At 39.3% G+C, this 17973-nt stretch overlaps 1 protein-coding gene across 1 annotated transcript in view; it reads right to left on the bottom strand.

The window, feature by feature from the left end:
• Positions 1–399: 399 nt before the first annotated feature.
• The window catches only part of LOC126092325 (zinc transporter 6-A-like), a 121645-nt gene continuing 104071 nt past the window's right edge, over positions 400–17973 (bottom strand). Inside the window, exons 8-9 of the mRNA XM_049907861.1 lie at positions 13753–13869; positions 400–1955 (exon numbers count right to left, since the gene is read on the bottom strand). Of these exons, the coding sequence (XP_049763818.1) occupies positions 1200–1955; positions 13753–13869 (873 nt within the window). The 3' untranslated portion in view covers positions 400–1199. The remainder of the gene's footprint in view (positions 1956–13752; positions 13870–17973) is intronic.

Raw genomic sequence — 17973 nt, forward strand, 5'->3', positions numbered from 1 at the left:
ATAGGAATCTGAATAACATTTATTTGTAAAGTTATTTCATGTGTATAATAAAGACACTGTAAAGCAGTATACCTCTGTTATCATATTAACTTGTTTTTATGATCACATGAGGCATGAAGACCTAGGATAACAAAGAGCTGTTTGTCAGAAAAGACTAAATGTATTAATACTATCTGCAAGCAATATGACAATGTGATTGTGTATCTCTGAAATTATAAACTGGGACAGTAGTGTTCACTGAATTACATTACAGGCAACACAACAAAAACACTAGCAATATGAAAATAATTTTAATTTCCATTTTCTAATATTAAAAAGGACAGTATATTTCTTTGATAAGTCGCAGATGATAAACACAAACATATAAAGGACTGGAGCACAGACTTCTACTCACCCAAATGAATAGCACTTTTACTCCTTTATTTCACATTGATCTGGGATTTTACATTACTTTATTATATTATAAAGGTAAGAGAAATATTTTAATCCCTATGTGATGCACATATTCATTCATACCATCAATTAACACTGTAGCAACCAAAGACCAACAAGCCACAAGGTTCACTTTTTCTTTCTTGTCAACTGACATCTTCCAAAGTTTTTAACTGACAAATGTAATTCGTATCATCTACATCCTTACTGTCTAGAAAATTGAATGATAACACACAGAAAAGTACCAGTTGCCCTTTCCTTTAAACACTTGCAGCCTTAAAAACAGAGAAAAAAAGTTTTTGTTTCAGTTTCGTAAATTCTATTCAGTAGCCATCACATTTACAACAGAAATAGAAAAATATGACTAAAATACAATTTTAAACTTCTTTACTTCTAAGCTTGAAAGTCTTCAACTGTAAAATGGTAAACAATATTTATTGTACTATAAATTGTAATCCAGTCTTTATTATTTAGTTTATTATAGGTTGAAAAACATGCCACCATTACAATGATTACAAAAAACATGGAATCAGCAAAGTTAATCACAAATTTCAATTAAAACTGCTAGATAGCATTAAACTTTTTCATAAAAATACTGGTAGGAAACACTGTCAACAATATTAATAGACTTTTTAAAACTGACATTTGTAATTTCTTGCAGAAAAACTTACAGTTATAAATAAATATTATATGTTCGAGTAATCATTTTCTTGAATATAACAGTAAGTGTTGAAGTCCTTGATAATTCACAGCCATAAAACACATTTTCAGTGCGGACGATACACAAATTTATCAGAATCTAACATATTAGTTCCTGATAGGAGGAGATTATTGTTCCTAACATTTTGAGGGTTTGTTACCATTGACACAGGAATCTCTTGCAAGAATGGGTTGTTTTTATGTGGTGAATGATTTATTTCAACAGTAGTTCCAACTAGCGTGCCAAAAGGGTTGCTTGTTTGATCCACACTTTGAAATGATGAACTATTTGCCAATGGAAGTGAATGACTCACATAATTAGATTCATACGTATTGAAACTTGTTTGCCTCTCTGTTCGCTGCACTGCCTGAGTAGCTGGGACAATGTTCATATTGTAGTTTGGAGCCACATTAGTTGTATTTCCCATGTTACTCCAACTGTCAATCTTTCCCACTGGAACTGATGACTTAACGGTCTGGGCAGTAGCACCATGAGGGATGAGTAACCTTGCAGAATAATTGTTACTGGAATGTGGAAGAGCAGTAGCATCTACCCAGTTACCATGAGGCACACGTGCATTTTTGCCATTGACTGCAGAGTTAGTCCGACTATAACTGACATCATTTAAATGAAATGGTTGTGGCACACTGTTTGGCATGGATAGTAATGGAGCAATATTATTCACACCTCTTCTTAAGGTCCATTCGTCCTTAAATACTTGCACTGTTAATTCCGATACCACATTTGATAATTTGTCCACAATGTGAGCGAGCACTAGTTGTTCATCTGCATCACGCCGAACACGCACATGAAGAGATCCTGCCTGTAAACAAAATACACGGAAATTAAAGTTTTGTCTTCTTACATCAATGACAGTGAAAAATACAAGGGTTAGTCAATAAATAATTTGCAAAGCAGGGTAGTGACACCAGCACAGCAAGAGATGACTGTTCTCTGCATACAGTCCCTCGGCCAATGAAATTGCACAAATGCATGCAGTTCTAGACAGTATTTTGGCATTTGAAACTTACTGGTTTACCCTTGTATTAATAAGATTTTAAAATTGAAATTAAAGACTTTTGCAGGTAGCCACACTGGTTATTCTTTCCTTTACTTCAATACTGCCACTCAGGCCTACGTGGAGTTTCTCTATATAGTCAACATACATTTATTTACCTTACATGCTATAATTTGTATGCAGTCATCATGAGACTTGACTAGTCAACAAGTGAGAAAGGTGAGAAATGCTGTTTATGTGTGAATAGCCTAATCTTTCTGCTCCATGCACACTTCTTTTTATTTCAGCACGATGTTATGAAGTGCAAAATCACAGCATCTGTATTAGAGCCACATAATATTATATAGAGACAATAGTTTAACCCTCTGCACTCTGTAATGTGGACACAGGACATCTTTCTGTGCTCTTATTTAAATTGACACAATCCAAGCGGCAAGTGCGCCACAAAGGATTGGCCAAGTCCCTCTGTGGAAACAATGAGGCCACTGACTAACAAGTAGGGTATATATTAAAACAAGCGTGCTTTCATTCAAATATATTTACATAAGCATTACAATACAAAATTTTTGATTGTGTGAAATTTTTTGAACTTCTTCGGGTGGACAGTTTCCATTGTTATTTAACTTGAATTGTTTACAAATGACTCACTGTCATCATAAAAATCTTTGTCACCCTCGTTTCCACTTAGAAATTCCTCTAAAATCTCTACCACCTCATCCTCAGAAAGAATTGTGCATGAAGAACTAGCCACTCTGCCCCTAGTAACTTGAAAGTAATAATTACAACCTTTCCCTCAACACAACTGCTCAAGTTCAACACAGTTAAAGCAGGCTGCCCTAAATGGCCAGACTCTGCAGCATGGATGCCCAGTATAGTCCGATTCAAAAATGGAGCATGAGAGTGCTAAGAAAAATCATGTCGAATGAGGCTTGACATCAGAGTGGAGAACAATGGGTCGAGTGCCTCCAACCACTGGTGAAACGAATTAATGTACATTTACATGCCCCACAAAAATTGCATATTGCATGCAGTACATTCCAACAATGCTGTCTGGCAATACAGTGGCCATATGAATTGCAGTCATACAGGGTGACAGTTATTGAACTAAATGAAATAAAATTGTTGTAACTTCTGAACGGTTTGCGTTATTCAAACTGCATGGTTGGCTGCGGGGCTTGATGGGAATAGTGTATGCTGTATGATTTGGTTTAGAGAAAAAGCCCACTTTCATTTGGATTGGCGCATTTGGGGGACAGACTCTGCATTTCGTGGTCAAGAAGTCTCTTCACCCTCAACAGGTGACTGTGTGGTGTGCAATGTCCAGTCACGAAATAATCGGTGCGATATTCCTTGATGGCACAGTGACTACCAAATAGTACGCGAAGCTTTTGGAAGATGATTTCATCTCCATTATCCAGACTGACCCTGATTTTGAAAAGGTGTGGTTAATGCAAGGCAGAGCTCGAAGCCATCGAAGCAGGAGAGTGTGTAATGTCCTGGAGGAGCAGGGCTCTGGGGTACCCAGAGGCCACTGGCATGGTCCTCAATTGGCCACCATATTCTCCAGATCTGATCACAGAATATGAGGCTGATGCAGGAAAGCCTGTTGTATAGCTGCCTCCAGTAGGGGCAGGTTATCAGAAATTGAATGATACCTCCTGAACCCACACTGAAAGCGACCAAGAAATTGCCTGAATTCTAAGATCCAGACAAGGCGGTGACTGACCATCTGCTCCAAGGTCTTCTTCATGCAGCTAGTGAGGGCAGCACTATGATAATTACTTGGGCAGGTACAGTATTTCCCAGGTTTTAAAAGTGGAATTACAACTGACTCACACCATGAGTCGGGAAAGCGATCTGACACCCAAATGGCACTACAAGTGCGAGAAGGATATCTTCATTTCGCCAAGTGAGGTGTCATAGCATACTGTTATTGATTCTGTCATGACCAGGGGATGTGCTCGAGATGCAGACACTGCAGAATCCAGCTCCCATATGGAAAATGGGCAGCTATAATCTTCATCAGTGGTGGACCAGAAGTCCAAATTGCTCCTCTCAGTAACTGCTCTGTAGCAACCTGGATCCTGACTGGCAGTTGCAGTAAATGTGGCAAAATAGACTGCTATAGTTTGGGCAATGTCTCATGGACTAGTTTGAAGAGTGCTTTTCGCCATTACAGCAGTTATGAGGCACCCCTTCTGCTCTCCCAGAAATTCTCCTGGTGGTCTCCCATACAACAGAACTCCTCGTGGAATGATTAATGATGTTCAGGAACTGTTGCCACGACCTCTTCTTGCTTTCTCAAATAATTTTGCCCTCACCACCCACAAGGCCACAAGATTCTCGGCAGTTGGCTGCACGCAGGGCTGCATGCCTAGGCCTGATTGCAGAGCAGCATTTGTCACTCTACCAAGGAACAGGCTGCCTCTTCAATTGTCCTGTGCACTGTACAATAGATGCTTCAGTGGTGCGGCAGATCAATTTGGTAATATGATCCACCTATTGCGAACATTCACATTATGTTCAAACTGGGCTAGCTGATTGTAAAGCGTCCAGTCTGCTCTACTGAGCACCCATCGCAGTGGTTTCCTTTTGGGTTCCAGCCCATCTGGTAGGTCAAACCAGATCAGAAAGTGATCACTTCCATGCAAGTCATCGATCACTTCCCATTGAGCAAGGTGAGCAAGGACAGGAGAAAAGTGAGAGATAGATGGCAGAGAATGGCCCAGTTCCAGTGCAGAAGTACATGTTATGTTCCATATTTAGCAAACATGCATTTGATGACAGGAGAAGCCTCTCAGTTGCTCTACCCCTGGGGCAGGTAGTTGCAGAGCCCCAAAGACCATTATGTGCATCGAAATCACACAATGGGGTGGGGGAGCTGTGTAAAAATGTCGTTGAGAGCCTCTTCATTGAGCGATTTATGTGGAGGCAGATAAAGGGAACATATTGTCAATGGAAGACGCATGTGCACTGATAATGCAACAGCTTGTAAATTCACTGTATGGGAGAGAGGCGAGGAGTGGTAGTCAGTAAAGATGAAAATACCTAGTTCTCCTCTAGTTTTCTCTCCACTAAGGTCATCCTTTTTGTGGAGTACATAGTCTCATACCACAGAGGTGTATGACCGATTAAAATTAGTCTCCTGCAGAGACAGACACAGTGGTCAACCCTGAGATAGTAGACACAGTTCCTCCATAGGCATCCTGAATCCCTGCAAGTTCCACTGAAGTACGGGAGCCATTTCATTGGCATGGTTTTAATTTACCCCTATCTTTGTACTGGGAAGCTGAAGAACTTGTAGAGCAGGGGGCTGAAGGGGCTGCCTGGATCTGAGGCACCTAACTCTGTGATGTCTCCTCAGCAGTCAGACGTGAAAGAATGACACTGATGGCACTCAATGCAGCTTTTGACCTGAACATCGTGGTTCTGCACCCTACCTATTTGAGGATGAGGGGGAAAGGGGATGTTGAGAGGCATTTTGCTTATCGAGTGCCTTCTTGATGCTCACTACGGAACTGTTGCTAGTCTTTTCTGCGGCAGTTGCTTGGGTTGCTTAATCCTTACTCCCTTTGCCTTGCGTGTACACATGCAAGTGTACACATGGATAGTTGTTCGCTGGACGTCATCTGCATCAAAGAGTTGACCTTAGGAACAGTTTCTGTGCCAGAGAAGCATTAGAAGTGGTAAAGACAGGGGGGGGGGGGGGGGCTTCATCACCTTATATTCCTTTTTGGCTTCTGCGAAGGAGATCCACTTGGTCACTTTTAGTTCCTCTGCAAAAACAGGGCAATCTCAGCTTCAGACTATGTGGCTTCCAAAGGAGTTAACACCGTCAGTCCCAGCTTCATGGGCTGCCTTTCCACATTTCCCACAGGTCGCTTCGCCCCCACGACTTTGGCTGAAAGCTATAATATGTAATGGTCTTTTTGTTGTGCCTGTCCAAAACTCAATGGTCATCTTTATGGTGAGTGGAAACTATCCTTTGCCTCATATTATTGATATTTTATTTTTGTTGAGCAGCAAATATCACTGTTTGCACAATCAGTTCAGTTCCTGCTTCAGACATGTAAAAAAACTTTCACTCCACCTCTGATGGAGATGGCACACTGCAGTGGCACAGAGCCCTTTTCAGCCAGCTGTGTAGCTAATATGACTCTACTCTGAAACTCTTTATTGATAACAAGTTTGTTTGCGTGGTCATCCTCCACAGCAAGTGCAGAAATACTTGTTTTGTAAATAAAACTGCATTTTCTTACTGCAAATAAATTTTTCCCAGACATTTTTCACCTTTTTATTACTTTAAGGCATCATCAGTGGGATGGTTTGTGGTAATCTGTGTTTCCTCTCATCTGGTCTGGAACCCGCAGTACCACTTTATTACCAACACACAGCACAATTCTGTATTCTGAACTTTGTCACACTGTTCACCATGTTTCTCCTTTTTTGTGGTGTACTATTATTCTTTTCCCAACTGATATAGCTATTTCTTCAGACACTGTGCTTTTAACAATGAAATATTACAACTTCATTACATGTTGCCACATAATGAAATGCTGCAGCTCCCTGTGACATCAGCAATACTGTCTAGCCAAACCAGAGAATTGACTGTACTGCAGCCACACTGCAGAAATGTGGACAGCAAAGATATTGCAGCCAATTACTGCTGTAAGATATGGTCCATGTAAATACCTCTTTATCATCTGCCGCACCTGATACAAATCATATATTTGACTTGTAGACTTTTGAATCTTATTACCCATTATACATTTTCAAGGATGTTTTCGAGTTACACTTCCTTTAGCTTTAAGCCATGTCTACGTCTACATGACTATTATACAGTTCACAATTAAATGCCTGGCAGGAGGTTCATAAACCACCTTTAAGCAGTTTCTCTACCATTCCACTCCTGAACAGTGTATGAGAGAAACAAACATTTAAATCTTTCCTTGTAAGCTCTGATTTATCTTATTTTACTGTGATGATCATTTCTCTCTATGTAGGTGGGTACCAACAAAATATTTTTGCATTTGGAGCACAAAGTAGTTGATTGAATTTTTGCAGAAAGATTTCACAGCAGAAAAAAATGCCTTTGTTTTAACGATTGCCATCCCAACTCGTGTGTTATCATATCTGTGACACACAGTAATAATACAGAAGAGGATGGACAAAGAATATTAACTGTGTGCCTTGGTAAAAAATTTTCTCAATCACATTTAACACCGTGTCATCATAAATACTTGAAAGTACAGTATCCCTCTTGGCCTGGACATAATGACACCTCTGTCTTTAGGACAATGACAATAAGACTGTTAATATAATTTGGATCCAGAACTAATAGTGCAATTCAACTCCTGAATACAAGGTCTACCTGTCAGGAGTCAAAGCAGGAATAGCACAATGGGGTGTAGGGCTTTTCATCAGGAAAGAAATGGAACCCAGCGTAGTTGCAAAAGGTATGTAAATGAACGACTGATGTGGATAGATCTGACAGTGTCTAGCAAGAAAATTAGGATTGTGTCAGTATATTAGCATTGTGAAGGGACAGATCAAGATAAGATGGAAAGTTTTTATGACGCACTCAGTGATGTAGTTGTTAGAGTAAAGGACAAGGACAGTGTTCTGCTCATGGATGATTTTAATGCCAGGATTGGAAATCAAACAGAAGGGTATGAAAAGGTTATGGGTAAATTTGGAGAGGATATGGAGGCCAACAGGAACGGGAAACAACTCTTGGATTTCTGTGCCAGTATGGGCTTAGTAATCACAAACTCCTTTTTTAAACATAAGAACATTCACCAGTATACTTGGGAAGGCAGGGGAACAAGATCTGTCATTGACTATATAATAACAGATCAGGAATTCAGGAAGGCTGTGAGGGACACACGTGTATTCAAGGGATTCTTTGATGACACTGATCACTATTTAACCTGCAGTGAAATTGGTATTGTGAGGCCGAAAGTGCAGGAGATCAGGTCCATGTGTAGGAGGATAAGAGTGGAGAAACTTCAGGATGAGGAAATCAGACACAAGTACATAACAGTGATCTCAGAAAGGTACCAGTTAGTTGAATGTAGTCAATTGCAGTCACTGGAAAAGGAGTGGACAAGGTACAGGGACACAGTACTAGAAGTGGCCAAAGAATGTCTTGGAACAGTAGTGTGTAAAGGTAGGATGAAGCAAACAGCTTGGTGGAATGACACAATCAAGGCAGCCTGTAAAAGGAAAAAGAAGGCATATCAAAAATGGCTACATACTAGAACTCAGGTAGACAGAGAAAGTTATGTTGAAGAAAGAAACAAAGCCAAACAGATAATTGCAGCATCCAAGAAGAAATCTTGGGAAGACTTTGGAAACAGGTTGGAGACCTTGGGTCAAGCTGCTGGAAAACCATTCTGGAGTGTAATTAGCAGTCTTCGAAAGGGAGGTAAGAAGGAAATGACAAGTATTTTGGACAGGTCAGGAAAACTGCTGGTGAATCCTGTTGATTCCGTGGGCAGATGGAGGGAATATTTTGAAGAGTTGCTCAATGTAGGTGAAAATACGATCAGTAATGTTTCAGATTTCAATGTACAATGGGACAGGAATGATGATGGAAATAGGATCACATTTGAGGAAGTGGAGAAAATGGTCAATAGATCACAGTGCAATAAAGTGGCTGGGGTGGATGAAATTAAGTCGGAATTCATCAAATACAGTGGAATGTCAGGTCTTAAATGGCTACACAGGATAATTGAAATGGCGTGGGAGTCGGGACTGGTTCCATCAGACTGGACAAAAGCAGTAATCACACCAATCTTTAAACATGGAAACAGAAAAGATTGTAACAACTACAGCGGTATCTCTTTGATCAGCTTTGTGGGTAAAATCTTCTCAGGTATTGTTGAAAGGAAAGTGCAAGTATTAGTTGAGGACAAATTGGATGAAAATCAGTGTGGGTTTAGGCCTCTTAGAGGTTGTCAGGACCACATCTTTAGCTTACGACAAATAATGGAGAAGTGTTACGAGTGGAACAGGGAATTGTATCTCTGCTTTATAGATCTAGAAAAGGCATATGACCGGGTTCCTAGGAGGAAGTTATTGTCTGTTCTACGTGATTATGGAATAGGAGGCAAACTTTTGCAAGCAATTAAAGGTCTTTACATAGATAGTCAGGCAGCAGTTAGAGTTGACGGTAAATTGAGTCCATGGTTCAGAGTAGTTTCAGGGGTAAGACAAGGCTGCAACCTGTCTCCACTGCTGTTCATATTATTTATGGATCATATGTTGAAAACAATAGACAGGCTGGGTGAGATTAAGATAGGTGAACACAAAATAAGCAGTCTCGCATATGCGGATGACTTAGTTGTGATGGCAGATTCTATTGAAAGTTTGCAAAGTAATACTTCAGAGCTAGATCAGAAATGTAAGGACTATGGTATGAAGATTAGCATCTCCAAAACAAATGTAATGTCAGTGGGAAAGAGATATAAACGGATTGAGTGCCAAATAGGATGAACAAAGTTAGAACAGGTGGACAGTTTCAAGTACTTAGGATGCATATTCTCACAGGATGGCAACATAGTGAAAGAACTGGAAGCGAGGTGTAGCAAAGCTAATGCAGTGAGCGCTCAGTTACGATCTACTCTCTTCTGCAAGAAGGAAGTCAGTACCAAGAGTAAGTTATCTGTGCACCGTTCAATCTTTCGACCAACTTTGTTGTATGGGAGCAAAAGCTGGGTGGATTCAGGTTACCTTATCAATAAGGTTGAGGTTACGGATATGAAAGTAGCTAGGATGATTGCAGGTACTAGTAGATGGGAACAATGGCAGGAGGGTGTGCACAATGAGGAAATCAAAGAAAAACTGGGAATGAACTCTATAGATGTAGCAGTCAGGGTGAACAGGCTTAGATGGTGGGGTCATGTTACACACATGGGAGAAGCAAGGTTACCCAAGAGACTCATGGGTTCAGCAGTAGAGGGTAGGAGGAGTCGGGGTAGACCAAGGAGAAGGTACCTGGATTCGGTTGAGAATGATTTTGAAGTAATAGGCTTAACATCAGAAGAGGCACCAATGTTAGCACTGAATAGGGGATCTTGGAGGAATTCTATAAGGGGGACTATGCTCCAGACTGAACGCTGAAAGGCATAATCAGTCTTAAATGATGATGATGATGATGATGATGACGATGATGATGATCAATTACAATTGTAATTTGTGTGTGATACAGTACAATATTTTGCTATCTCAACTCTTTACTTGAGATTTACATGGCATTTACGTAGAACGAAGCACCATAATAGTGAAACAGTTATACTCGTTCCCCTCTAATATGGTGTGTGATCACCGGCCAGTACAGTTTCTTCCACGAGTGCAATATCCGGCTCTGCAACCACTGACCTGCGAGAGGTGTTGGTCTGGCTGCAGTGCATCTGCCAAGTGCATCCCAAACATGCTAAATCAGGTTTAAATCCAGTGAACAAGCTGGCCACTCCATTCATTCAATTCAGTCAGCTCCAAGCATGTTGTCCACCAGTGCAGCTCTGTGGGGACAAGTGGTATCGTCCACCAGAAGGAACCCCATCTTCTATGGCACCAGTGTAGGGCACAACAAAAGGTCGAAGAATCTGATCTCTACACCTCTGAGCAGTGAAAGCGCTATTCTGAATGGCATAGAGGCCCGTATGTCCACCAATACTTACTCCTGCCAACACCATTTGTCCACGACCATGATATGGTGATGTTTCCTGCACATAAGCAAGATTGTTCCGAGTTCCACATTGTCTCCAGATGAGGGAACGATGATTGTCTGGCTGAACACAAAATCTGACTGTGAACAGCACCCAGCACCTTTTGTTACTACTCCAGTCCTGATGCTCCTCCGTGCAGTTTCTGTGGGCTAAACGGTGTCGTGGTTTTAAAGGGGCACGCACCACAGGCCTCCGTGCGTAGAGGCCACATTCCCGAAGGCGATTTCGGACTGTTTGTGTTGATATTGCACATCCTCTTGCTGTCTGGAGGGTGTGTTGGAGCTGAGTTGCATTCCACCTTCTGTCTCGATGGGCTGTTAACAAGAGATAACGGTCATCTCTTGCTGATATTACCCATGGATGAACTTGGCCTTGCCTTCTTTTAACAGTTTCTGTTGTCTGAAATCGCATCATGGTCCTGGTAATTACACTTTAGGACACTCCAATAGCTGCAGCTACTTCTCTCTGTGTCTGTCCCACTTCCAACTGTCCTATGGCTCACCATGCCATATCTTCAGGTACGTCACGTTGTTGCTGCATTGCACTACCTGCTCACTACACTATCTGAACCCAACTGCTTGCGTAATTCGTTTGGTAGTGTAAATACAAGTCAACACCAACCCTCTCTGCAGCAACTTCCTGTTATTACCAGTATCTTGGTGACCGTAATGTTGTTGTCTCCACTCCATAGAACCGACAGGAAGACATTGAACCATTTTAGTTCATTCTGACAGTGACAATACGTCAGAACCTAGATATCTCAACTGATCCCCTAATTGTTTTGACCAGTGTATATCATAGATATCTGAAACAAAAAGCCATGCCCAGTAGTTGGAAGAAAGCACAGGTCACATCCACTTACAAGAAGGGTGGTAGAAGCGATCAAACAAAACTACTGCCCAATACGCTTGACTTCGATCTGTTGCTGAATCTTGCAACACATTCTGAGCTCAAAATTGATGATATATCTTAAACAGAATGACTTACTCCATGCTAACCAGCATGAATTCGAACACACTCATCATGCGAAACCCAACCCTCACTTTTCTCACTTGATAAACTGAAAGCTTTGGATCAAGACATTTAGGCAGACGAAGTAGTTCTCAATTTCAGAAAGCATTTAGAATCAGTGTCATATACATGCCTATTTGATCGTATGCAGTATCAGGTGCAATTTGTAACTGGATTGAGAGTTTCTGGTAGGGATCCTCCCTGGCAAGTTATCAAGGATGGGGTTTCGATGACAAATGTAGAAGTAAATTCGGATGTGCCCCATGGAAGTGTGATGGGACCCTTTCTGTTCATGGTGTATATTTATGAACTTGTGGATAATATTAACAGTAACCTCAGATTTTTTGCAGATCATGCATTTATCTATAATTAAGTACTGTCTGAAAGAAGCTGCTTAAATGTTCAGTCAGATCTTGATAAAATTCCAAAGTGGTGCAAAGATTGGCAACTTGCAGTAAAAGTTTAGAAATGTAAAACTATGCATTTCACAAAACAAAAAAACATAGTATTGTATTACTATAACATCAATGAGTTATAGCTGGAATCGGCCATCTTAAACAAATACCTGAGTATAATACTTTTTAGAATATGAAATGGAAAGATCACATAGACTCTGTTGTGGGTAAAGCAGACGATAGAATTTGGTTTACTGGTAGAATATGGGGGAAGTACAATCAGTCTACAAAAGAGACCGCTTACAAATCAGTCACGCAATCCATTCTAGAATATTATTCAAGTGTATGGAACTTGCACTAACAGGGGATACTGAACATATACAGAGAAGGGCAACACAAATGATCACAGGTTTCTTGGATCCATGGGAGGGTGTCACAGAGATGATGAAGAAACTTAACTGGCAGACTCTTGAAGAGCCCTGAGAAAGCTTACAAACTTTCAAGAACCAGCTTGAAATAATGACTCTAGGTATACACACCACCCTACATATTGCTAACATAGGGATCATGAGGACACGATTAGATTAAGTCTAGCACATACAGAGGCATTTAAACAATCATTCTTCTCGTATTCCATACACCAATGGAACGGGAACAAAACCTAATGACTTGTACAATGAAATGTGTTACATTTTTTATGTTTACACACAGTAAATAAAGCTATTTCAAACTGTCTGTGATTGAATAGTTCATTGGGATAAAATCTGTTATGAAACAGCCTTTATTGGGAAATTTTATGTTTTTGCATTCTGATGTAGAATTCACATCTATATTTACATTTATGACTAAATTCCTATTTTTCAGGTCCCTAGTAACTGACATGTAGACAATTTTTTTTCCTCAGACAGAGAAAAATCACTACAGCTTTAAATCTATGCAAGACAGCAGCTTTGTTACATTTATTGGTTATTACCTCAAATCTGAGTGTGACTTTGTTATATATGGGACGTTGATTGTTGCTTTAATGGACAAGATCCCATGGACATCAGTCTCTGGAATATTAATCATGAATCGCTTATCAACGTACATGTATGGCAGGTACAAAGAATTGAGCAAAACTTATTGATACATAAGCTGTAAGATGTAGATTTTTTTTTTTTTTGATTGGTTGTACAAAAAAGATTAAACAGTATGAAGCTGCCTAATGGGACAAATGCTACACTCCTGCGCAGGAACAACTGACTTTATGCACAAATACAGTACACTAACTGGAACAGATTAATTATATTTTTTGAGCTGAAAGGGAATACAATGCCACTGGTTCACAAAAACCACCTTCACATAAAATGTCATACCAATGAAATTACTATCACTGCATAGGAACATTTTCATAGCATAGATATTTACCTCAACAATAGTGTTCTTTGAAATAATAAGCAGCATAAAATATAACAATAATTTTACCATTTTTCCAAATGAAAGTGTCCAGAAATGTTCATTTCGAAACTCAAGCACACCATCGATGGTTAAAGACTCTCTAAGGCATTTGTCAAGCTGCCCAATCACATGTGAAGGTGTTGTCTAAAAGCAAACAAAATAAATGTTACAACAAAATATGTTTATCAAAAAATTCTTATAAAATTGTGTAAGAAAACTGAATTTTGGCGTTTGTACTCCAGTGTTTATGTATAAAAACCTTACATCCATGCCTGAGAGGTGAAGAGGTATAAGTCCAATTCCTACAGTTTCAACTTACACCATATTTTTAATTCCCACACACTGCGAAGTTATGCTCCAACCAATGATTGAGTTATGGTCCAACCAATGGTTGAGTTTTGATCCAACCAATGACTGATTTAAGAAATGTTAAACTGACATACAGCCTTTTAGCACTGCCTAAATTGGGCAAATGCTGGATCACAAATGAAGCAATGAGTGGATATTAGAAAGAAAGTTAAAACAGTGGATACTGGACTTCTCCTCCTATACCTCTCAGATACAGATATATATTCAATGATTACTAAATTAAAATGATACAACAGTTTCTACACAATGACAACCAAAGTCTAACACTCTAAATTATTTTTGTTAACTGAGATTAAATGTGTTCAAACAATCAGTCACTCTAAAATATACTATTTCCATTGCTGTGCTAATCAAACTGATACCATTAAACCATTATTTTTCATAAATTCATGAATTAAAGTTTTCTGATAGATAAAAAGATTTTTTTCAACATCCTTCTTCATAAAGAAGCAAGGTAGCTAGTGACATATAAACCTATTCTCCTTCCCAGTTCCTTTCACATTGCTGAGAACCATCAGAAAATTGCTGCATATTAAGGGAAGGAAGAGTCCAGTTTATTAAGAGACCGGGTAATTGGAAATGGATAGATGTTTGAACTGGGCCAGGATATGGAAGGTTGGTTGGTTTGTTGTTTAAAGGGACTAAACTAGTAAGGTTGTGAGTCCTGGTAGGGAAGGAAATTGGCTCGTCTTCACAGGAACAATCTTTGCATTTGCCTTGAGCTATAGAGGGAAACTACAGAAAACTCAACTCCGGAGGGCTGGATTGTGAAATATTACTGTATCTCATTGCTACCTATCAGAACCCCTCGGAGTGCATTAAAGATAAACACCAGTCCTAACTGTCCAATTGTAAAGTGACCTGTTTCCAAATTACATACAAAAATAACCACTATTTCGGTATACATATAATTCGAAAACGATGCTTTGCTGATTAACATTGTTCTTATGTGAGAAACATAATATAAATGTGAAATTAATACTGTAACTAATCGAAAGAAATGTAGCACATGGTCAGGATGTACCAGTAAACCTATCAGTAAAACATTACTACAGCAAATTAAATAGAACATATAAATAAAGCATGTTCATTGAATCTCCAATATATATTAGCACTAAAATTTGGGCACTAGTTGATTTGTTATAACAAATTTAGAAATGTAATTGTTACCTGTAGCATAATTGGTCAGAAAATGTTATATTAACTCGTAACTAAGTTGAAAATAGGTTCACCTTGTTCAGCACTGAGATTGTAAATTTTTTAGCAATGTGTATCTCATATTCGGTTTAACTTTTAATTGTGATTTTACATAAAATTGGAATTTTCATTGTAAGTAATTGTTAACTAAAGTGTAAATAGAGGTCACGCAGGCACCTTGGGGCACTCGTTTTTTTTTTTTGGCTAGGGTTGCGAGCAAATGTATTGTGGGCTCACTTGTTTGTTGATAGTTGTGAACACTGTGTCGTTTGATGTCAACTTTGGGTACATGTGATGTAACCAGTACAGTTCACCAGGCTCAGACACCAGAGTCCTGGAAATATATTGGTATTAAAACTGCACTGTACTTTGGAATTTATTTGGGAGTTTTCTGCAATCCTTTTCATAGGCTGCACAGCGACGAGACATGAATCCAGGAATTTTACAAAACCCCGAGAACAAAACAACTCTCAATGTTGGTAGAATTGATGTGAAAACAACAGCGCATTGACTGGGCATTTCACTCAAAATATTTGCAATGCGGAGGTGGGAAAATATAAACATCTCAATTGGGAACTGAACCCTGCTCCTCCTGAATGAGAATCCAATGTCTTAAACAGTGATCCACCAAGTTTGCTACTTCAATTTTTTGTTGATGTGTTTAGAATACATTATATTGTTTGGCTTTGTTAGCAAGGTGTAAAGCTTCCCACAAGTCATCATATAGTTGAGGCACTGAGTCCCAAAAGACACATTAACGAGACTGAGAATTGCGCTCGGCTTTCAGATGAATCCTGCTCATGTTGAAACACACACACACACACACACACACACACACACACACACACACACACACACACACACACATTGTGTGTGTGTGTGTGTGTGTGTGTGTGTGTGTGTGTGTGCGCGCGGGTGGGTGGGTGGGTGGGTGGGTGGGTGGGTGGGTGTGTGCGTGCGTGCGTGCTAGCACATGTTCTCTGAACACTTGTTTTTGTGCCTATCAACAACTCAATATCTCGACTACATAGTGAATTGTTACCTTCACTCCCTCCAATTTTTTTCTACTCCACCAGAGACTTCCCAGTGCCATATTGATATTAAAAAATTTGGCCATTTTTTGCCCAAGCCAAATGTGTCAGTCTTCATGGTGGACTTGAGAAGAGATGTGTGGAGATGTGTGTGTCTTAAATATTATGTGGTACTCTGATCAGCAGCACCTCTCCACATTAGCAACAGCTGTTTAAACATGCTCTGGGACTTAGTTCTAATGGTGCTACTGAAGTAGAGCATTTCTTTTGACTTTTAAAGCTGAAACTAATAAAAAAAGTATGAGGGAAATTTTCAAGAAGAAAAGTACTGCAGGTGGTAATAACAAAGGAAAATAAAACTTTACAAAAAGCAACACAACTGTCCTAAAGGATTTTTTTAATACCACAAGCACTACAAACAGACAGGGTCACCATCAAAGTCTAAAATAAAAACGAAATAGAACACTTTTGGAATACTCAACATTAATTCCATGTAAAGATCAGTAAATTAAACCACATGTTGGAAAAACAAAACATTCTAAAAATACAACATTCTAATCCTTGTAATACCAGAAACAAATATTATGGGAGATATACAATATATGTGGATAATTTGTAAGTGCTTCAAAAAGAAACCTGGCACAAGGATCATGGGAAACACATGTAATCTCAGAACTGGTGAGATTGATATCTCTGTCAACAGGAAAATATTGAAATCTGTCACTAAATTTGTCCTCTTTTGGATGACTATCATTTTTGACATCTGAGTACATAAACAGATTATACACTTGAATCAACTGTCATGTCTCAATCAATAGTGGCAACAAGCATAAAACGGAAGAATCCAAAGGAGTAATACAATCACGACAACAGTGTAAAAAAATGCTTCTCATAAAAAAAAGTGTCATTACAGATAATGGTAGAGTGTCTGCCACTTACAAAATGAGAAAAATAAACTGTTGACAATCAATCAATCAACACAACTTTGTAAATCCTTCAGTCTAAAATTAATGTCCACTTTCTTCTATGCTATTACACGTGTCTAACTACCACACATCATTCAGTTGTAGGTGAGTGGTTCCCTTTTCTCATTTTCAGGGTTCTGTACCTCATTTGGCAAAAATGAAATCCTTATAGCATCATTTTGTTGTCCATCTGTCCACCCAACAGACTGTTAAAATCCCTTTTCCTCAGGAACGGGTACACATATGAAGTTGAAATTTATGCCTCATACTAACGTGTAAGGCCAACTGGCAGTGAAACAAATTGATGCAACCAAAAGGACAACCATTTATGTCACATTATTTGATACTCACAAACTCAATCTTGAAAACCTGTAGGGTGCTTCCCATTGATCTCTAATGATGAAACTGGACAAGACGCTAGGTTTCCAGGATAACTAAAGGGAAAAAAATCTGAAAATTGTTGATTTGTAATTATCTCACATGAAAAGAGTTGTCATTTGTTTCTGACTGCCTGTCTGTCCGTCTGTCTGTATGTCAAGAACCCTTTTTCTCAGGAACGGGTATACGTATTACGCTCAAATTTATGTTACATACTAAAGTAACTTGGCAATGTAATAAACGTAAGTTTCAAAGTCAAAGCAATCAAAAGACACAGCCATTTATGTCACGTGTTGTCGCAAACCCTC

Source organism: Schistocerca cancellata, chromosome 7, assembly GCF_023864275.1.
Source record: "Schistocerca cancellata isolate TAMUIC-IGC-003103 chromosome 7, iqSchCanc2.1, whole genome shotgun sequence".
In the NCBI taxonomy this organism is placed as follows: Eukaryota; Metazoa; Arthropoda; class Insecta; order Orthoptera; family Acrididae; genus Schistocerca; species Schistocerca cancellata.